General features: G+C 41.3%; 1 protein-coding gene across 1 annotated transcript in view; it reads right to left on the minus strand.

The window, feature by feature from the left end:
• Positions 1-22,517, minus strand: part of rab40c (RAB40c, member RAS oncogene family) — a 92,699-nt gene extending 70,182 nt beyond the window's left edge. Inside the window, exon 1 of the mRNA XM_068003157.1 lies at positions 21,994-22,517. Within this exon, the coding sequence (XP_067859258.1) occupies positions 21,994-22,147 (154 nt within the window). The 5' untranslated portion in view covers positions 22,148-22,517. The remainder of the gene's footprint in view (positions 1-21,993) is intronic.
• Between the last annotated feature and the right edge of the window lie 685 nt (positions 22,518-23,202).

The following is a 23,202-nucleotide window of genomic DNA, read 5'->3' on the forward strand; positions in this document are numbered from 1 at the left end:
ATATTACCATATGTGGCTTGGTGGCAAATTTTATTTGATAACGCTCTGGTGAAGTGCCTTGGGAAGTTTTGCTTCATTAAAAGCGCTATATAAATGCAAGTTGTTGTTGAGTGTATTTACTATTTCCTGTAATGGCTTACTAGGTCTTAGTCTTATTTTTCACTGTCAGAATTATGGTCATGGTTTAGACTGCAGGGTGCCAAGGACCAAAAGGGAATACATAACAGTTAATATTGGATGTGCAACTGGAGTGACAAGATAATGTGCATTATTTAACTTAACCTACTGCCCCAGCGGATCTGTGCTTCACATATCAATACTTCTGCAATGTCATCTTTAGGGCCATATTAATTGAAAACATCAGGGCAACTAGTAAGCTCTCATTTTTAGTTGCTACAATAAACCATCTTGCTTCTAACTTATTTCATAATTTCTTTAAATTCTGTTTCAAATACACATTTTTAGAATGTCATAATAAGCAGGATAGAATAAAAGGCATACTTTCAAGTAAAGGTCTGTGAAAAACTACTATGGCATTATGAGTCTGTCTTTGGATTTTATGCTTTTCCTGAATTCTGGTCAAAATATCAAGTGTAATCAGCTGCTTGCAAATTAATGTTTTTGAGCCAAAATAAATCAATGTTTGTATTCGGAAAATGTTATGTTTAAATCAAATCAACAAAACAATTTTGAAAGGAACAAATAAATAATACCTTGATAAACACAGTTGCGTTTACAAAATATAATGCTAAAAAGGAGTTTAACATTATTGTAATCAGAAAATAAGAGCGCACCAGACAAAATGCAAAATCTATAGCACAACACAATTCTGTATAGAAAGCAGCATCATAGAAACTGCAGCAATTTTAGAGTGAGGAAACCTACAGTGGTTTTACTTGTATAGATGCTCAGGAATAAAAGATGATTTTTGTTAGGGGTCATTTTTGATGCAATCAGAAGTACACTTTTTTTTTAAAACACAAACAGAAATAGAACATAAATATCAACACTATCACAGTGATCCACGATGACAAATACAATAGCATAAATTGCATCCAGTTGCAAGTTTTGTATTTTATTGAATGCTTCCTTCTGTTCCCAATTTCTGACAGTAGTGGTGCAAAAGTGCACTGGGAGAATATATGTTGATTTACATATTTCTGCAACAATGTATTTATTGATATGTCTTGTGCCACTGTGTTTCAAACCATTAACATTAGCCTGAGGGCTGATATTAATAGTGGAAATAAAATCTTGTCCATTATTGCTTTTTCTCTCTTCTTTTGTGGAGCTGTTTGAAATCATGATCCTTGCTTCCTGTATGAAGTTGCAATTTATTTTTTTTAAATGTTGACGTTCATTACAACATTCACTTTGTATTTTAAAAAGCCAAGTTAAAATAAAACTTGGAACAAAGTTTGCACAGCAAATGCACAGGATTTGCACTGCAATAAAAGGATGTGCTTTATATCACATGAAGAGCCAGTCCAACTAGATACCCATTGCCCAAGAGGTTTCTTTCAATAAGGTGTGTCTTAAATCTATTATCTTATTGGTGTCTAAATGTTATGAAAGATCAGTTAATAAACTAAAGCCGTAAGAATAACAAAACATAAATTTTCCATTTGAGAAACCAACATTACATTACAATAAAATGGTCTTAATTTACAATTGAGCAAAAAGGCAAATAGGCTAAACTTTTCAGTTCAAATCAATTACCCATCTTGAAGAAGGTATCCCTTATCCAGGCAGGTGCTTAAAAAAGTGCTTGCATCACAGTCAGTGTGGACTTTCACAATACCCATATCGCAGCAGAATAGGACTGCAACACAGCTGCAGGAGGCTCATGAGGAAACGGACATGGGCACCTGCCCTCATCTTAAATTGAAAGTACAGAAATCTCTAACACAGGGTTCTGTGGTTTCTTACACAGCATAAGTGTCAATGGGGGGGAAGCAAAAGTCCATAGGTTTATGCTACACTAAATCGCCCACCACATGTTCCTCCCACCTACACAACACATAAATTAAAGGCCCTGAAGAAGTAATCTGCAATAGTGAAACCTTCATCAGCATTACCATTGATAAATTGGGGGAGGCTCATGAGGAAACTAATGTGGGCACCTGCCCTCATCTAAAATTATGAGAGAAATCTGTAACAGAGTTCTGTGGTTTCTTCACAGCATAAGCATCAATGGAGGAGGGGGGTGAAAAGCAAAAGTCCACAAGTTTATGCTACACTAATCCCACCGCATGTTCTTCCCACCTACACAGCACATAAATTAAAAGGCCCTAAAGAAGCAATCTGCAAGAGTGAAACCTTTATCAGCATTATCATTGATAAATTGGAAAAAGAAAATTAATGAGAACCAAGAAACATTATCTTTCCCATGTATCCAAATAAATGCATCAACTGACATCTCAATGATTTTGAATAATCTGGGACACTGAATTAATTTTAAAAAATAAAATTAAGTATCTTTCTTTCAGAAAGCTATTTTAAAACTAACATGTTCTAATAGGACCCTTAAATGAATTTCTACTGTTGGGGGGGGGGGAGGGGCGGGAGTTGCTTAGACCAGAATTTAATTGCTTATTCAATGGTCAAATTTGCATAAATTCCTCATCTTCTAAATAAAGGTCAAAATATGTCCAACAGAACATGAAGCTGTTAATGAGCAATGATCTTTCAGGTGACAAAACAAATTAAACCACATTAACAAACTCTCCATAACATTATCAATCCTCATTAGCATAGTCACGGACTTAGAAACTTGCTGCCTCGTCCACAAATGCATACCCAGCCTAAAATATTGCACCCCTCCCAAATTCAAAGACAAATACTTCATCACACATAGGCTGCCTTTTCCTTGTATCACAAAATCAACATACTTAATTTCCTACAAATAGTATTTTAGTGACCACCCATTCTACAAATACTGAATTAGTGTAAGAATTAAAAGGGATGGAAATTAGCATTACTGTTTGAAATTTGAAACAACGGCTAACTTTGTTTGCCAACATAAACATTAATAGCAATTCTATTCCCACTCCACTGAAAGAAACCTGTTGTTAGAACACCAATGAACCCCAGTTGCCTACAGCAGTTCATTACCAAGGAATACATTTTTATGTATTTGCAGGATGATTCTTATCAATTTATAACAGAACACTGCCTAAAAAAACAGAATATGATAAGTATCAATAATATGCATTTAGTAAGGTCAGGGTTTTATGTCAGCTATTTTGGTAGTGTAGCTTAGGCTGGATTTGTATCCCAGCCCTAAATGCTGGGCTGTCAGCCAAAATATTTAGATCAAGTGCATTACTCAAGTGTAGTACCGCCTGCACAGGAAAATCCAATCCTCACGTCACACCTGCAAAACTTGGAAATTACATGGGCTTTCCCTACCTAACACACACGTCATACTACTGACAATCTTAGAAGCTTCAGTGCATTGACTCAAAACGTCAGCACGCATATAAAAGGGTATATCTCAAATGCATTCCCATCCCCACATGACATATATGTCGGCGAGCGGCGGGAAAGAGCGAGAGCAGAGTGGGGATATACACAGCGCGGAGAATGCGAGAGTCCAGTCGCTGCCAGTCAGAACCTACCCAACACATTGAGAAAAATCCAGTGCGACGTCATAGGGAAACATGCAAGTGATTGGTTGGTGAGTAATTGACTCGTTTAACTTCCAAAACGAGTGTAACTTAGTAATTTTAAGGTTTTAGTGGTAGTCGAAGGTTTACTAGCAGTTGTAAAGCTTATTGGGAGTAGTAGGCGTTATAAATTATAAATTTAATTAAGAATAATTAACACATAATAAAGATGGCAGGGCAGGTGATGTGTAGCGACTGCAGAATGTGGGAGCTTCTGGACCCCAGTGTGATCCAGGGCAAACACGTCTGCAGTAAGCGTCTGCGGCTTAAGGAGCTTCGGCTCAGTCATTGAACTGGAGGTCGAACTGCAGACACTGACACATCAGGGAGGGGGAAAAATACCTGGACATTCGGTTCCAGGACGCAGTCACACCCCTTAGGATAGGGTAATTTAAATTGGTCAGTAATCAGAGACAGGAGAATGTGACTGCGAGCGAGGCAGGTAAAGGGATCGAGGAGGTAGAAGTGGAGGAGCCTCAGCCTTTGCAATTGTCCAACATGTGCTTGCAGCTCTATGGACAAAAGCAGGGGGCTGCAGGGTGGATGAGCAAACTGACCGTGGCACCATTGTACAGGAAGCCATTCAAACGGGGGGAATTAGCAGGAATGTAGTGGTAGTAGGGAACAGTATAGTCAGGGGGATAGACACAATTCTCTGCCGCCGAGAACGAAAGTCCAGAAGGCTGTGTTGCCTGCCTGATGTCAGGGTTCGGGACATCTGCTCTGGGCTGGATGGGAACTTGCAGTGGGAGAGGGACGATCCAGTTGTCATGGTCCGCGTAGGTACCAACAGCTTAGGTAGGACAAGGGAAGAGGTTCTGCTTAGGGAGTATGAGCACCTAGGGGCTAAATTAAAAAGCAGAACCTCAAAGGGTAATAATCTCTGGATTATTATCTGAGCCACGAGCAAATTGACATAGGGCAAATAAGATTAGAGAGTTAAATTCGTGGCTCAAAGATTGGTGTGAGAGAAATGGGTTTCGATTCATGGGGCACTGGTACTGGGGAAAGTGGAAGCTGTACTGTTGGGACAGGCTTCATCTGAACCCTGCTGAGGCCAGTGTTCTGGCGAATCGTATAACTAGGGTGGTAGCGAGGGCTTTAAAGTAAATAGTGGGGGTGAGGGATCAAGTAAGGGAAGATGTGATAAATTAAAGAAAGAAGACAAGGCAAGACAGCAAGGTAGCAATAAGGGAAATGATAATCAGAATGGCAGGAAGGGACAGAGAATGCAAACTTAAGAGTGCACCAGCAGATAAGGCTAGAGGTTGCAAGAATAGTAAAAAGACAGCACTAAAGGCTTTGTATCTGAATGCAGGTAGCATTCGTAATGAAATGAATGAATTGACAGCTCAAATAGAAATAAATACGTACGATCTGATAGCCATTACAAAGACATGGATGCAAGATGACAAAGGCTGGAACCTGAATATTCAAGGGTACTTGACATTTTGGAAGGACAGGAAGCTAGGAAAAGGTGGAGGGGTAGCTGTTAACTAAGGATGACATGAGTATAATAGAGAGAAGTGACCTTAGTTCCAAAAAGAAAGATGTAGAATCAGTTTGGGTAGAGATAAGAAATAGTAACGGCAAGAAGTCACTTGTGGGAGTAGTTTATAGGCCCCCTAACAGTAACCACACTGTAGGACAGGGTATACAGGAAGAAATAAAGAGGGCTTGTGAGAAAGGAACAGCGATAATCACGGGTGATTTTAATTTACATATAGATTGGAAGAATCTGATTGGCAAAGGTAGCCTGGAAGATGAGTTCATAAAGTGCTTTCAGGACAGTTTCTTAGAGCAGCACGTTCCAGAGCCAACTAGAGAGCAGGCTATTCTTAGATCTGGTAATGTGTAATGAGACAGGATTAATTAACGACCTCATTGTAAAGGAGCCTCAGGGTAGCAGTGATCACAATATGATTGAACTTCGCAGTTTGAGGGAGAGAAGAGTAAGTCTAAGACCAGTGTTTTAAAGTTAAATAAGGGCAATTATGAGTATGAGTATTAATGTGGAGCCATTAAATGACTATTTCATTGTCAGCCTCCAGTGGCCCCTTTAAAAGGACTGCTGGTTAGGCTGCTGCAGGTCTGGAAAAACTAGTCAGAGCTTGCAAGTTCTGACTAGTTTTTACGACTCTAGCAAACAGTTCGTGAAGTGGGCCCAGGACTTTCATATCGAAATGAGGTCTTTGCTCTTTTCAGGCAGCTACCAGGGATGTCACACTACAAAATTTGTCATCACTGCACCCGTTTTAGACCCAAAAACTGGGCAAAACTCATTCCAATTTCTAGACCAGAAACTACCGTGAAGCACTTTGGGATATCTTGAGGACATGAAAAGCACTATATAAAGGCAAGATCATTCCTTCCGTCTGCAGTAGGGAACCATGGTGGCTCAAAAAATAAAACCTTAGAAATAATAGTTCCTTAATGACAAGAGTTTTTTTTAAATGTAAAAGTTTTTTAAAAATCTCAATAGTAACAGATCACAAACATGGTAATGGGTAATCTGCAGTTGTATTATTTACAGATTACCTGTCTACAAGTATGTAATGGCAGCAAGTGTATTGCTGGAATTTCACTCATTCCCTCTTATACATGTCAAATAAGATTTCATTCAGTTTATGCAGTTGGTTCCAAAGAACCTTCAGGAGGTGGACTCTCACCACTTGAGCTTCACATCAACTGCAATATAATTGTAACCAGTAAAAGCAAACTTGAAACTTTAAAATGGCCAACTCTAAGTTGTGTGCATAAAATTTCACCCATATTTTTGGATGTCAATTAGCAGAGCAGTGTACAGGAGTGTAAATAGACCTGCACACAAAAAAGTGTTCTACTCTCTCTCCCCTCCACACAAGAGCAGAGACAGCAGTATTACTCAGTATTCCCAGCTTACACTGCTTTGAAGCAGGTACAGTGTCAAAATTAGTACCTGCCATGTACAGCACCAGGTTTTCCAGAACAAATAGTCAGGGGGCACCACAACAGGCAATGCTGCACATGGAATCATTGAGGTGCTCTGATATCGTAAACCGATTTACTAACTTGGCACATAGATGCAAAATGGGGCAGAGGACAGTGATCTAATAATAGAGCTTTATGCATCGTACAACAATAAATAGAAGTAGCTGAAGCATTTTAGTCTTTTGTTCCTAGTTATTCTAAAACTACAGCAATATTATTGCACCTTTTCAAACAAAAGGCCTCATTTTAGATAACCTACACTATAAACATTTGTTTGTAGTCTTCTACTTCCTAATATGATGAACATTCTTGCTAATGTTAAGATAAAATAAGCTCACATTCTGAAAAATGTGCAATACACTAGATTCATTTTTCTTTATTCTCTAAATGCTTTTACCTAGACTTCCAGAGCACCCAATTCTAAAATTCAGATATTTCAAAATATCAGACAAGCTGAAATATTGCAACCAATCTGCTAAACCAAATTATGCATAGAAATAGGAAAATACAACACCAAAAAAAATGTAAAATTCTCAAAACAAGCTAATACACGGGCCAGATGTTCCATTTATGTATACATACTGAAGGGTACAATATCAAATCTCAATTATTTGGAGCTCATGTTTCATGAAGAGGTGGCCAGATCCCAGAGTGCCAAAAGGCTTCAATCTGCCAGATGAGGCATTTGTCTCACTCCTTTAGTCTAGACCATCATAGTTTTGTAAAACCTTTTGAAGCTGTAATGAAAACTCTCCTTTTGTGCCAAACCTATTAAGCAGCATTTCCCCAAGGCAAAGATTGGGCTCTATGGTCTCAAGAGAAATGCTGAAGATTCTCAATCAAAAGTCAGCTATTTTCAGTACATCCATTTGAACCAAAAATACTAAACTTTAGCATTAACAGTTACAATTATTCAAATTAAAAAGAGCATATTACAAATAGTAATGCATTTTCCACTCAGTTTATTTCATTAAAAATTATTTCAGTGCAATATTTAACAGTAACTCTTACAAATAATTAGGTTTCTGAAAATAAAAGACAACAACAGGATCCCACACTGAGGTTACTACGCCAAGTTATTAAGACTTAACAGCAGCCGAGTGACCAGTATTTGTAATGACAATGGAGAACCTCAAGAGTCTGATATTTCTCAACAATTCAAAAAAGAAACAGACGATGAAAGCTATTTTATTAATAGCTGCACTTTTAACTGTCATGGAGAAGTGTGCAGAAAGCCCACAGTCTCAGACACAGCACTACTCACCTCCCCCCACCACCAAATTGGAAAACAAACAAACATCCGAGTGCCAAACGAACACATTTGAACTCTGACGCGTATTCATCTATACAGGCAGCTATAGAGGAATTGTGTTTTGGAGCTATAAACAAACAAAGCCGATTATGCAATAAGAAAGTGTTCCAATTAGTAGCTATAATATTAAAGACTGTATAGATTACCAGTTTACATTTGAACCACAATTCTGTGTTGATTTTTTTTTTTACTATTCAAGTTGAGAGAATTTATCCAATAGGCAGAAGTCCACAATGTGCATAACTAGTGATGCAAGCACAAACAAATTGAGATCAGGACAGTCATGTAATTGAAGACTTATAAATCACAACAGTAAACAATAGGTACCTCAGCTGTTCACTGAGCTGGTCTGCATAGGTTCTCAAAACATACTGCTATTCTGAACACAGCAGGACTCAGAATACATCTCACTGAAATTTCCCCTGCTTGGCAGGATGATTTATTGCATCATTGCATGTCAGTGTATATGCAAGTGATGAAATATAATACTGAATGACAATATCTAACTGCTCTGTAGAAACACTCCACTTTGATAATAGCCTGAATATAATCATCATCTTAGCCACCTGCAAATATTTATTTTTGCAGGCAATTGTCAATTTTGATTTCCACTGGACTTCACCATCAGGAAACTATTGTACCCAACTGTGCGACACAGCAGTTATGATCAGTATGTAAAAAAAAATTAAGACTCGGTGACTTTCCTCCCAAACCCATTCTACTGTGCACATACATTTAGCTCTTCGCACCATCGTATCAAACTCTTCCAAGCCAATTCCATCGATTAAAATGAAAATAAAAAACACTCACTATGGAAGAAGTACTAAGAGAAACAGGATGCTCAAACAAACTGCTGGATTTCTGACTCCCTCTTCAATGAGAAAAGTGTCTAGCTAATTTATGAGTTGGGGGTGTCTCCATCACTAGTGAGCAAAGAGCTATATTATTTTTAAGTGTGATCACATCATTAGCAAATCGTACAAAATTAGTGGGATTTAACTGCATCTTACTGTGTAATTAGCAAATAAAAAAGATCAGAAAAAAGTGTGACCTTTCAATCCTTTATTTCGGTCCTTAAATAATTCTGACAAAAGGTTAGATTGCAGAGGTTTGTTGAAAATACAGAATGCCCTGCAGATTTTTGAACAAAACCCCCACAGGTTTTATCCAAATTTTCCACAGACCTCTACTGCCGTTAAACGTTGTTTTAATTGGGACATGCTTTGCCTGTAGACAAGAACATTTCTGCTCAAAAGATGAAAGCCACAAATACAATTTGAGTTGTGTAGCAGGAAACAGTGCAATGGGCCAAATTAATATTTAAAAACTATACACATTAAACCTATTACTAGTTATTTTAAATCACATTATAGCAGTACCCGCAATTTGGAAAGTTGAGGAAAAACAACCATGTGTAGCATTAGAGAGAGAATTAGTAGGAATAGATAGCAAGGCTGTAACACATTTCATGGAATCTGATGATCTGCAAAAGCAAATCTTAGTATCACAGTAGGTACAGCACAGGAGGGGGTCATTCTGCCAATCGTGACTGCCGGCTTTTTGAAAGAGCTATCTAATTAGTTCCATTCCCCTGCTCTTTCCCCATAGCCCTGTAAAAGTTTTCTCTTCAAATATTTATCCAATTCCCTTTTGAAAGTTACTATTGAAGCTGCTTCCATCTATCCTTTCAGAACCAGTGCATGCCAGATCATTACAACTCACTGCGTTAAAAAAAATGTTTCCTCATGTCGCCTCTGGCTCTCTTGCCGATCACCTTAAATCTGTGTCCTCTGGTTACTGACTCTTCTGCCACTGGAAACAGTTTCTCCTTATTTACTCTATCAAACCCTTCATGATTTTGAACACCTCTATCAAATCTCCCCATAACCTTCCCTGTTCTAAGGAGAACAACCCCAGCTTCTCCACATAACTGAAGTCCCTCATCCCTGGTACCAGTCTAATAAATCTCTTCTGCACCCTCTCTAAGGCCTTGAACTCTTTCTTAAAGTGTGATGCCCAGAATTGAACACAATACTCCAGCTGAGGCCTAACCAGTATTTTATAAATGTTTAGCATAACTTCCTTGCTTTTGTACACTATGCCTCTATTAATAAAAAAAGATTGGGAATCTGGGCTTTAACAGCCTTCTCAACTTGTCCTGCCACCTTCAAAGATATATTGCCTCTCCTCATTCTTCCTACCAAAATGTATCACTGCACACTTCTCTTTGTTAAATTTCATCTGTCATGTGTCTGCCCATTTCACCAGTCCACATCCTCCTGAAGTCTGTAACTATCCTCTACATTGTTTACATGTCCGAGTTTCGTATCAGCTGCAAACTTTGTAATTATACCCTCTGCACCTAAGTCATTAATATATATCAATGTCTAAATGTACTTTAGACATTCAACCCTACTAAACATGTTATACTACCATCGTACAGGGCTTTACTGAGACCTCACCTGGAGTACTGCGTACAGTTTTGGTCTCCTTATCTAAAGGAAGGATATATTTGCCTTAGGAGGCGGTACAATGAAGATTCACTAGATTAATTCCTGGGATGAGAGGGTTGTCCTATAAGGAGAGGTTGAGTAGAATGGGCCAATGGTCTCTGGAGTTTAGAAGAATGAGATGTGATCTCATTGAAACATGTAAGATTATTAGGGGACTTGACAGGGTAGATGCTGAGAGATTGTTTCCCCTGGCTAGAGTGTCTAGAACTAGGGGGCACAGTTGCAGGATAAGGGGTCGGCCATTCAAGATTGAGACGAGGAGGAATTTCTTCACGCAGAGGGCTGTGAATCTTTGGAATTCTCTACCCCAGAGGGCTGTGGATGCTGAGTCACTGAATATATTCAAAGCTGCGATGGATAGATTTTTGGGCTCTAGGGGAATCAAGGGATATGGAGTTGAGGGCCAAGATCAGCCATGATCTGATTGAATGGCAGAGCAGGCTCGAGGGGCCGTATATCCTATGCCTTCTCCTATTTATGTTCTAAATCACAAATTTTATATTCATACTTTTGTAACTTGTGATGTTAATCACAATTTGTGTCTTCCATTACTAGTGCTATTGTAGCTGATTTTTTCTCTGGTAAGTTTGGCACATGTAGTTAATTATGTTATGACACTATACCAAGAACATAATGGGAAAGGAATAAACACTGAAAATGCTGGAAACACACATTGGGTCTATCAGCATCTGAAAAGAACAGGTTAATATTTTAATTTGAAAACCCAAGTTCTGATAAAAGGCCTCATCCTGTAACATCATCCAGATCTTTTCTCCTTTTGGATGCTAGAAGGCCTGCATTACATTCGTTTTTATTTCAGATGCCCAGTATTCAGATTTTATCATATATGATGTAAGTAAGGTCAATCAACAAAAGGAAAAGGTTTAACAGAGAAATAACTAATTTTTTTTTCACAGTCCTAGAAATACACAGGTGTATATAAACATAACAAATGTTTCAGTAAATATTGTAATAGCATTTAACCCTGTAACAGCGTGTTAACAAAATATCAATTGATTCAGAATTTCATGATGAGTGTCAGAAAAAAAGGGGAAAAACTTCAAATAAAAACATAAAATGCTGGAAACACACAGATCAGGCAGCATCTGTAAAGAAAAAAGACAAATTAATGTTTTGGGTGCATACAGTTTTGATCAAGAGCATACATCTGAAATGTTAACTCGTCTTTTCTCTTTATAGATGCTGCTTGATCCGGTATATTTCTAGCTTATCTATTTTTATTTTATAACTAGTCGATCTCCTGTAGCATTGCCCACAGGGTGTCAACACCAAGAGCACTTTAAATGTAAAGCAGGATCATGAAAGAGAAAGGATGGGGGCGGGAGCCAGAGAAAGGGAGGGATGGTGGGACAGAGAGCAGACAAGGAGGAGGACAAGATGGGAATGGAAGCAGAAGGTCAAGTGGGTGAGGAAGAGATAGAGGCAGAAGGGAGCAGGAGAGGGGGACGTGGGGCAAGGGTTCTTCTCAGGATGGAGGTGCACAGGGTTCTTCCATTATCTTGTGGGGGTTTGGACACAAGCCATATGTTTCCATATGGTTACTGGATAGTTCAAGGTCCTGGAGCAATACTGCTCATTCACACTCCAAGCCATTCTATCTTTGTTTCCTGGACAGGTACACTCCCTGTGATAACTTTACTTGCTTTTGATTTTGTTTTTGGTCTTCAAACAAAACATCGGATATTGATTTGAAGGGGGAAATCTCTTTCTTTGCCTGGTCTTCTGCAGCCCAAGTCGACATTCCCACATTTGGGTATCCATTCATGCTGTTCATTGTTGCAAGGGTTGTCAGGAGGTCTTCTACTTTTCATAGTCCTGATTTTCCATCCTACTTGCTTTGTAGTTAGTTAGGACGTTTTTAGTGCCTTTTTAACATTGACCATTCTTTTCCAGGGGGGGGGGGGGGGGGAAGAAAGCAAGCTCCTGCATCTATCCATCAGATTGTAAACTGAGTCTTCAGGGTTAGCCTGTCATGTAACATTATGTCACATAGCATTGGGCTAACCAGACCACCTAGGGTACAATACCCTCTGTTATGACCACACACCATTTTTAATATAACAAATGAGAATGGACAATTGCCTAACTATTCATTTTCTTCTGTCTGCACAAATGCACAGTTGTTAATCACTTGTAAAAATATTGTTTTTAAATGGTTAGAAGATTGATACACAATCCACTGATCTCCTGCATAGTGCTTTTTACAAACCGAGATCAATTATTAGCTGTGATAATCATCTGTCCCAGTCACAATCTACTCAAAAACCACTCAAATGTATTGCCATACATGACTAGAAATTTATCTCCATGCTGAAGACTAAATGTAAGGGGAAGAAGAAGGGAGTGAGGAAGTCGTAATCTCATTCCGGTTTCCCTGACAGTGAGGAAATTTCGCCAAAGAAGTGGATCCTTCAGTAGCACGACACCCCTGCATTCCCTTTCAGCATTGCTGTAGTTTCTCCTCTGCTCCTGTCCATGTTACTACTTTCCACCATCTACAAAGGCACAAGTCAGGAGTGTGATGGAATACTCTCCACTTACCTGGATGAGTGCAGCTGCAACAACACTCAAGAAGCTCGACACCATCCAGGACAAAGCAGCCCGCTTGATTGGCACCCGATCCACCACCCTAAACATTCACTCCCTTCACCACCGGCGCACAGTGGCTGCAGTGTGTACCATCTACAGGATGCACTGCAGCAACTCGCCAAGGCTTCTTCGACAGCACCTCCCAAACCCGCGACCTCGACCACCTAGAAGGACTAGGGCAGCAGGCACATGGGAACAACACGTTCCCCTCTAAGTCTCACACCATCCCGACTTGGAAATATATCGCCGTTCCTTCATCATTACTGAGTCAATATCCTGGAACTCCCTACCTAACAGTACTGTGGGAGAACCATCACCACACAGACTGCAGCAGTTCAAGGCGGCAGCTCGCCACCACCTTCTCAAGGGCAATTAGGGATGGGTAATAAATGCTGGCCTTGCCAGTGATGCCCACATCCCATGAACGAATAAAAAAACGATACGTAACTGGCAACTTTCCCTCCCAACTTCATTCCAAGCTCCCGCCGATTTAAAATTGGAGATAATATACAGATAGATACAGAGATATGAGATGACATGTCTTATGTCGTGGGTTTTCTTTTTGGGGAGTGATTGGATAGAATTTTGTGGGTTGCCTTACAAGTACCTTACATGCAAGTATATAAAATGAGCATACTCAATATACAATTTATCTCTCAATGATATCTCAAGTGGTCTTGACAAGCATTTATATAGCACCTTCAATGTAGCAAAATGCTCCAAGGTGCTTCACAGAGGCATAATCAGAAAAAAAGGACACCAAGCCAAAGGAGGAGATATTAGGAAGGGTCAATTAGGTGGGTTTTAAGGAGGGTCTTAAAGAAGGAGAGGGAGGTGGAGAGGCAGAGAGGTTTAGGGAATTCCAAAGCGTAGAGTGTAGGAGCTTATCGGTATGGTCACCAATGGTGGCACCAGGGAAAAGGGGATGAAACCTGAGTCAGGGAACAGAAAATTGGTGGGGGGGGGGGGGTTGTATGAGGTTACAGAGATAGGCAGGGGAAAGACCATGAAGGGATTTAAATTTAGATGAGAATGTTAAATTTGAGGAGTTGGACTTGGCCAATGTACATCAGAGGGGACAGGGGTGATGTATAAACAGCTCTTGGTGCAGGATAGGATATGGGCAGCAGAGGTTAAGAACATAGGAACACAGGAAAGGAGTAGGCCATTCAGCCCCTCAAGTCTGTTCTGCCATTCAATCAGATCATGGCTGATCTGTACCATACCTCCATCTAGCCGCCTTTGTTCCATAACCTATAATACCCTCACCTAACAAAAATCTATCAATCTCAGTTTTGAAATTTTCAATTGACCTAGCCTCAACAGCTTTTTGGGGGAAAAGAGTGTTCCAGATTTCAATTACCCTTTGTGTGAAGTGTTTCCTGACATCACCCCTGAATGGCCTAGCTCTAATTTTAAGGTTATGCCCCCTTGTTCTGAACTCCCCCACCAGGGGAAATAGTTTCTCCATATCTACCCTATCACCTCCTTTAATCAGCTTAAACACCTCAATTAGATCACCCCTTAATCTTCTACATTCAAAGGAATACAAGCCTAATCTACGCGACCTATCCTCCATATTGAATCCTGTTAGCACAGGTATCATTCTGGTGAATCTACACTGCACCCTCTCCATCAGGTTTGGATGAGTTGAAGTTTACATAGCATGGAGGATGGGAGGCCAGCCAGGAGAGTATTGAAATAGTCAAGCCTTGAGCTCACAAAAGGCATGAATGAGAGTTTCAGCAGCAGATGGACAGAGGTAGGGGCAGAGTCGGGTGATGAGAGGTGGAAGCACGTGGTCTTTTGTGATAGAGAGGATATGGGGTCGGATGCTCAGCCTGGGGTCGAATAGAATGCCAAGATTTGTGAACCGTACTATACAGCCCAAGACAGTTGTTGTGGAGAGGGTTTGAATCTTTGGTAACATTATGAATTGTGTGGCGGGGCAGAAGACAATGGTTTCGATCTTCCCAAAATTTAGCTGCAGCTAAACTGCAGCTCATCCAAGCAGTCTGACAACATAGAGGCAGTGGAGTGGTCAGGGCTATGATTGGATAGGTAAGAACGGAACCAAGCAAGGGTAGTCCCACCAAACTGGACAACAGAGACTTTGAGGAGAATGATGTGGTTGACTCTGTCAAAGATTGCAGAGAGGTCAAGGAGGAAATATGCAGCACAGTCACAGTCAATATCATTTGTGACCATTATTAGGGCACTTTGGCAGGAGCAGAAACCTGATTGGAGTGATTCAAACAGGGAGTTATGGCAAAGATGGGCACGGCTTTGAGGCGACAGCGTGTTCAAGTACTTTGGAAGGAAAAAGGAGATTGGGCAGTAGTTTGCCAGGACTGAAGGTACAAAGGTGAGCTTTATGGGGGGGGGGTTGCCATTTACAATGTCTGTTAACAGGGAGGCCAGGAAGGGAAGTTGGGTGGTCTTCCATCCCAAAAGGAATGGGGATCAAGGGATCAGAAGATTGGTCTCATGTGCAAGATGCATTCAAAGAAGCATAAAATGGAGAAACTAGAGGCACATGGGTTCAGGATTGGGGGGGGGGGGGGGGGGCGGGTGGAAGGAAAGAGAGCCCGGGGGAAGGTTTGGTTTGGTGGGCAAGGAGAAGGGGGGGAAAAGCAGCAGAGGCAGCTAAACAGGTGGTCTAAATCTTAGTGACAAAGAAGTTCATGAGTTCCTCACACTTGTTGGAAACAAGGGTGGAGAGTTTAAGGAGGCAGTTGGTAGTGGAGAAAAGCCAGGAATTATTTTTGTTCTGAAGGATGAACTTAGATGTGTGGTTGGTTTAGGCAGGAGAATGAGGCCTGGTAGCACTTGATATGGTCAAGCCAGATCTGATGATAGATGGTTAAATCAGTTGTGCGTCAGAAACACTCAAGTCTGCACCCCTAGGACTTGAGAGTGCAAAGATGGAAGCCATACTGGAGGGAAATGGCCAGGATGGGAGAGAGTAAAGGTTTTGTTGGGGATAAGAGCATCAAATGAGGAGGTGAGGGAGCAATGGAGCAAATCAATAGCTACAGAAGTATTGTGGTGAATGAAATATCAACAGCTAAGCAGTTGGGAGCTTGACTTGGGGGAAGCAATCAAGCTACAACTGAGTTAGACAGTGGCATGAATGGGATACAGATTTTATTTCACAGCTCATCATGTATTCTGTTTATACTTTACAACAAACAAGCAATTAAATTGAAACATAAATTTTAAATAACACGTGTGTGCGCTGTGAATAAAGGCTTGGAAACAACTAAAGACCAGGCTCTAGTATTCTAGCCTGGCTATCCAATTTATAACAATGTTGATACATATATTGAAGTGGTTTGATGACAAAACATTTAGACATTAGTACCAAACAACAGTACCAGGAACTGAAGGATTTTTAGCAGACAGGGCTTGGGTTGGAAGCTATCATTTTTCAAAGCAGACATCTTTTTTTTCTCCCTCCTATGCTATGCAATAGAGTAATAAACAGGCAGATTTCACTAGCTGGAAAGAGAAACTACAAATATATATTTTAGATCAGAGCACCTAACTTAAAAACTCTCAATCAGCCGGACACGCTGTTTTTCCCAGGAGAGCTAAAGAAAAAAGTACGACTTGCATTTATAAGTGCCTTTCACCTCAGGACCTCCCAAAGCGCTTTACAGCCAATGAAATAATTGTGAAGCGTAGTCACTGTTGTAATGTGGGAAATGCGGCAACCAATTTGCACACAGCAAGGTCACACAAACAACGTGATAATGACCAGATAATCTGTTTTAATGATGTTGGTTGAGGGTAAATATTGAGCAGCCAGGGAGAACACCCCTGCTCTTCTTCGAAATAATGCCACGTGATCGTTTATGTCCACTTGAGGGCAGATGCAGCCTCAGTTTAACGTCTCATCCGAAGGATGGCACCTCCGACAGTGCAGCACTCCCTCAGTACTGTACTGAAGTGTCAGCCTAGATTTTGTGTTCAAGTCTCTGCAGTGGGACTTGAACCCACAATCTCTGACTCAGGTGAGAGTGCTATCACAGAGCCATGGCTGACACCTAAGCTGCACATATTTTAGAGCAGTACTGCAATGACCACACATGACTGTCTATTTAAAAAAAGTTAAAATTTGATATTGAAAAAAAGCACAAAACTGGCAATTCTGATCCAATTCAAGTCAATGCACAAGCTTGATTTTTTTTTTAAAAAGTGAGTTATTGTTGGTATTAAATATGCCCTTTACTATGATTGTAACAAATTTATCCATTATTATATTAACAAAAAGACCTGTTCTTTAAAAAATTACCTTTTGATTTCAAAGATAAATCAGGTATTACAAACAATGTTTTAAAGACTTGTGGGAGACTGCAGCTACCTATCAAAGGAAATTGACTACTGAAGTGAGGAAGTCAGTGATCATAAACACAGGTGTTGCACTTCTGATTACCTGGCAATACGGCAAAATTACCAACGAAGATGCACAAATGGAAGGGTACAAAATCAACACATGTACGGGACAGTTAACGCCTTGTTAAAACCCATTATATTTTCCACTCAAGACCACATTTTATATTAAAACACCATCATTTTCAAGATCCAATCCCACATGACAAAACAATTTTTTGTTGATAACTAGACAGTGGTAAAATATATGAAATTGGAATGGTAAAGCTCACAAGGCAGAAACTGTCTTTGCCTGATAAAAGCAAAGTGATGTCTGTTAGTTTGCTGCTGTCTGCAATATCTGGATTCTAATTACTGTATAGACCACCAATTCACACTTATTTTACAGCATCACAAAAACCCCTCAATCATGTTGGTCACTGTAGCCAGTTCAAAACCACATTACATAAATTTTGTATATTAAGCAATACTTTAGAAAAACTGCTCATATGTAACCTGTATATTGTTCAGAATGTGCATTTATCTAGCTATAATCCCCATCTTTATCATGGGATCATTACAAAGCTGCATCTGATGATTATTTGCAGAACCAACTCTACATTACTTTCAACACACAAGCACTATATATAAAAAAGATGCCAATTAAAGCTTGTGTGTGAGAGATTCCTCACTCAAAACTGCAGTCATTACATGCCACCTACTCAACTTGTGGTAAACAATCATCAAGCATTTCACTAGAAATTTTATGCACGAATTCAAAACTAAAAAAAACTACTCTTCCAAAAGAGGCACACAGCCATAAGACAAATCAACTCCAAACCCCAAGGTCACAAGTACCACTGCTTGAACTTATTTGTCTCACTTAGTGAATTGTTCGTTCTCACCAAGCTGTTAAGTACAATGCCACACAAAAAGCAAGATGACCTACTCAAATAACAGTTCCTGCCAGCCCATAACCACCATTCACAATGGACATCAAAATACTAGTTCTGATCATCTTGTCCTCCTAGCAAGAGGAAGCATAACTGAATTGCCTACAAAAAAAAACACATATACACATATTATATACACACACACACACACACACACAATCATATTTAGTAGTAGACTAACCCAATTCAACCTACAGTTGCAAGTCAGGGTGTAGTTTCATAAACACTTGTCTCACATAATTATTAAGATGTATACAATTTTCCCCTATGCATCAACAGACCGCAAAAGTCTCTCAGGATCAATCATGTACACGCTGTACTAAAATTATAGTATGCAAATTAATTTGATAACATTTGTACCAAAGCAAGATATCCAATACAGACTCACTTTTGCCCACAACATGAATCAAAAATAATTTCTCCCAATGATCTCAGTTCAGCTATTTTTTTTAAACTTGCCTTTATATAGCACATTACATCAAAACATCGGTTTCACAACAAACTGCTTTGAGGGCAATGATTTATGCAGGAACAAAGATTTATTGGCCCAGATTTTCCTGTCAAAATAACAGTACGGCTAATGGCGTTTGTCATTATTTATGTACAAATGGTAATGGTACAGCAAATTCAGGCGAAGGGCAGATACGCGGTTAAACTCAAATATCCAAAAGTTGCTGTACAAGTTGTGCCACTCCGCTGTTAGCTTCACGAAAATGGCATCTCGCTGTCTGCCTCACCATGGAAATGCATTGAACGGCATGAAGTTACAAGTGTCATTCCTTCAGGTTTTAACTGTAGTTGCAGATTTTAAAAATGTTAAATTTTGCAACTTTTTAAAAAAACCTGTGTCCCTTTTTTCCCCTCTCTCCTAATCCAGTCCTTCTTTCCCTCTCTATTTCTCTTTCTGTACCTGATTTGACATTGGATTCACCCAATCTAATTTACACTTCCTTCTCAGTCCTTGCGCTGTTAATTTCACAACCCTTCAATCTGATTGGTTTAGGAGATACACAGTTGCCTACCCTGTCCACTCAGGTCCCAGATGCCCTGTTTCCCTCGCTACGACGTTATCTGCTCGCACTTTCAGCAACTTGCCATGCAAAAAATTTAAAAACCTAAACATACAAGGGCAAGTCTAACTAACGACAGATGCCCTGTTTTATTGATGCTTCAATACTCAATACTCAATACTCAATACTCAAGCATCAATACTCAACACCAACAACAGCCAATCTCCGGAAGCCATCCTACAACTCATCCGCTTCATCCTGGATCACAATGTCTTCACCTTCGATAACCAGTTCTTTACCCAAACACACGGAACAGCCATGGGGACCAAATTCGCACCCCAATACGCCAACATTTTCATGCACAAGTTCGAGCAGGACTTCTTCACTGCACAAGACCTCCAACCAACACTATACACCAGATACATCGACGACATTTTCTTTCTATGGACCCACGGCAAGGAATCACTAAAGAGACTACACGATAACATCAACAAGTTCCATCCCACCATCAAGCTCACCATGGACTACTCCTCAGAATCAGTTTCTTTCTTGGACACACGAATCTCCATCAAAGACGGGCACCTCAGCACCTCACTCTACCGCAAGCCCACGGACAACCTCACGATGCTCCACTTTTCCAGCTTCCACCCTAACCACGTCAAAGAGGCCATCCCCTATGGACAGGCCCTGCGAATACACAGGGTCTGCTCAGACGAGGAGGAACGCGATGGACACCTACAGACGCTGAAAGACGCCCTAGTAAGAACGGGATATGACGCTCGACTCATCGATCGACAGTTCCGACGGGCCACAGCAAAAAATCGCATAGACCTCCTCAGGAGACTAACACGGGACGCAACCAACAGAATACCCTTTGTCGTCCAGTACTTCCCCGGAGCGGAGAAACTACGCCATGTTCTCCGCAGCCTTCAACATGTCATCAATGAGGACAAACACCTCGCTATGGCCATCCCCACACCTCCACTACTCGCCTTTAAACAGCCACCCAACCTCAAACAGACCATCGTTCGCAGCAAACTACCTAGCTTTCAAGAGAACAGCGTCCACGACGCCACACAACCCTGCCACGGTAACCTCTGCAAGACATGCCAGATCATCGACACAGATACCACCATCACACGAGATGACACCACCCACCAGGTGCATGGTTCATACTCCTGTGACTCAGCCAACGTTGTCTACCTCATACGTTGCAGGAAAGGATGCCCCAGAGCATGGTACATTGGCGAGACCATGCAGACGCTGCGACAACGGATGAACGGACACCGCGCAACAATCGCCAAACAGGAGGGTTCCCTCCCAGTCGGGGAACACTTCAGCAGTCATGGACATTCATCCACCGACCTTCGGGTAAGCGTACTCCAAGGCGGCCTTCGAGACACACGACAACGCAAAATCGTCGAGCAGAAATTGATAGCCAAGTTCCGCACCCATGAGGACGGCCTCAACCGGGATCTTGGGTTCATGTCACGCTACACGTTACCCCACCAGCGAACAAATGTTATCTGTTTTTAATATAATGGGTCATTTGCTGGCTCTCTCTGCCTTCCGGATGTTTCTGCCTCTCTCTGTGTTTTTTTTCTCTGTTTTTTTTCCCTGTTTGTTTTTTTGTTGAATGTGTATTCGGAGGTTCTGCAGGTAACACCTCTCTGTCTGAACACGGTGATTGCCTTGGCAACGGGCAGTTGCAGGGGCAGTCTGTAAACACCATGTATTATTGTTCAATATGTATAAATGCGTAGGCTTCAAGGAGATCTTGAAACATTTGCCTGAGGAAGGAGAAAATCTCCGAAAGCTTGTGAATTTAAAATAAAATTGCTGGACTATAACTTGGTGTTGTAAAATTGTTTACAATTGTCAACCCCAGTCCATCACCGGCATCTCCACATCATGACTAAGGCACAATAGCAGAGAATACAATAAAATTTGATCCAGCACATTCAAACTTGATCAGTAACTTTCATTTTATAAAGCTACCAGTTCATTTCAAAACAAAACGGTTGCAAGCTCTAAAGTAAAGTCCAAGTTATTAATTTTTAAACAAGTCCATTGCTACTGCAGAAGAATTTGGAATCACTAACATTTCAGCAGACAGGTCAGGCTTTTATAAATGTTACGCAATTTCAATGAAGCTTTATAAACATGACAATTCTAAGGAAATAGCTCACATCGGGGGTTAAAAGTATTTCAGCAATTGTAAGTTATGATTTACAATATCAAATGAAGTGCATTGTGAAATGAAATCAGGAAACACCAATGAGATGTTCACAGGGATTCATTCCTCTCGGCACATTCATGAATATGTTTACACCCCAGTGCAGTTTCCAAAAACATGCGTAAGCATTAACCGTGTTGCATATTTCACCCTGATTGTGAATATTTTTCTTGATACGTCCAACTTAAGCATACAAGCGATACCTTGTCTAGTCGCCAAAGAGTTAACACAAATAAAATATTCTTTTTAAATGCCCAGGTTACGCATTCAACTTCAAGTACTCGGACTGTAACTGGCGCAGGCTGCAATGTTTGTGCCTAATCCATGCAGCTGACAGGTTCCCTTACCATTGCTGTAGGCGTAGGGGGACTCGCTGGCTCCATCCTGCAAACTCTCCAGGATCTCCCCCTTCCCCACATCGCTGTCGCCCACGAGCAAGAATTTCAGCAGGTAATCGTAGGTTTTCACTGGGCTTCCCTGGCTCGTCATCGTCGTCGTCATCCTCCGTGAGACACACGGTTTTGTGATTCATCTCACGGTCACACGGCGAACTAATGGAGAGTCACAGCCGCCAAAACCTCGGCGAGACTGGCTAGGCCTGCGCGGCAAGGAGTCGCCGTGCGCATGCACCTCGCATAACCGCCACCACGGATGCGCACTGGAGAGCAACGTCACGGAATCTGTGGTATTTCCTGTCTGAGCCTGTTCGAAACGACGCTTGGAGTTGGGGGGAGAAAACAAAAAGAAAAAATAAATTCTTCTTGCGCAGTTCTTATTCTCAGACTTGGCGCCAGCAGCAGGTTTTTTCCACAGAGAGCCGCTGCCCCGAGTCCGCCACAGACGCTGCTCGAGCGGCTTTCCACCTCCTCTCAAGCTGCGCTCCGATTGGCCCGCCTGACCCGCTTCCGATTGGCCAGGGGTGGTGGTGGCGGGCCCGGGGTGGGAGGCGCCGCCGCCGCCGCCGTCGAGTGTCCCCCCCCCTGTGTGTGTGTGTGTGAATAATTGTGTGTTGTCATTTACTTTAACTGTTGCTCTGTTGGTCCCTTCCTTGTTTTCTCACGGTTTGCTGCAGTTGGAAGCAAGTGATGGTAAAGGAGGCAGTAAAGACCACTGTGCTCAGGTGCCTCAGCCACGGAGGCAGATCTGAGGGGAAGGGGAGAGATGGAGAGAGAGAGAGAGTTCACTGTTTTAACAAAAAAGGATGCACGTACGTGCTGCTAATAATTAGAACTGTTCTAAATAACAACGCCTTCAAACGCACAGGAAGAACGACAAAGTACAGACCAGGAAGTCTCCAGGTTCCAGCCTTGGTCTGTGCTCAGGCAGCTGATCTCAGGTGGGGAACAGCGGGGGCTTCACAATTCACGCCAGCACCGCAGGACGCAGTTGTAGAGTAGGGAAGAGGAATCAGTAAAAGTTCCTCCTGATCACCGCCCCCCCCCCCCCCTCCCCTCCCCTCCCCTCAATGGAGGGTGCTTGTGTGCGGACTTGGTATGAGCAAAGAGTTCTGCCCCCCTACAGTCAACTAGCATGAGACACGTGTGATGTATAGCCAT

This window comes from Heptranchias perlo, chromosome 22 (assembly GCF_035084215.1).
Source record: "Heptranchias perlo isolate sHepPer1 chromosome 22, sHepPer1.hap1, whole genome shotgun sequence".
Taxonomy (NCBI): domain Eukaryota; kingdom Metazoa; phylum Chordata; class Chondrichthyes; order Hexanchiformes; family Hexanchidae; genus Heptranchias; species Heptranchias perlo.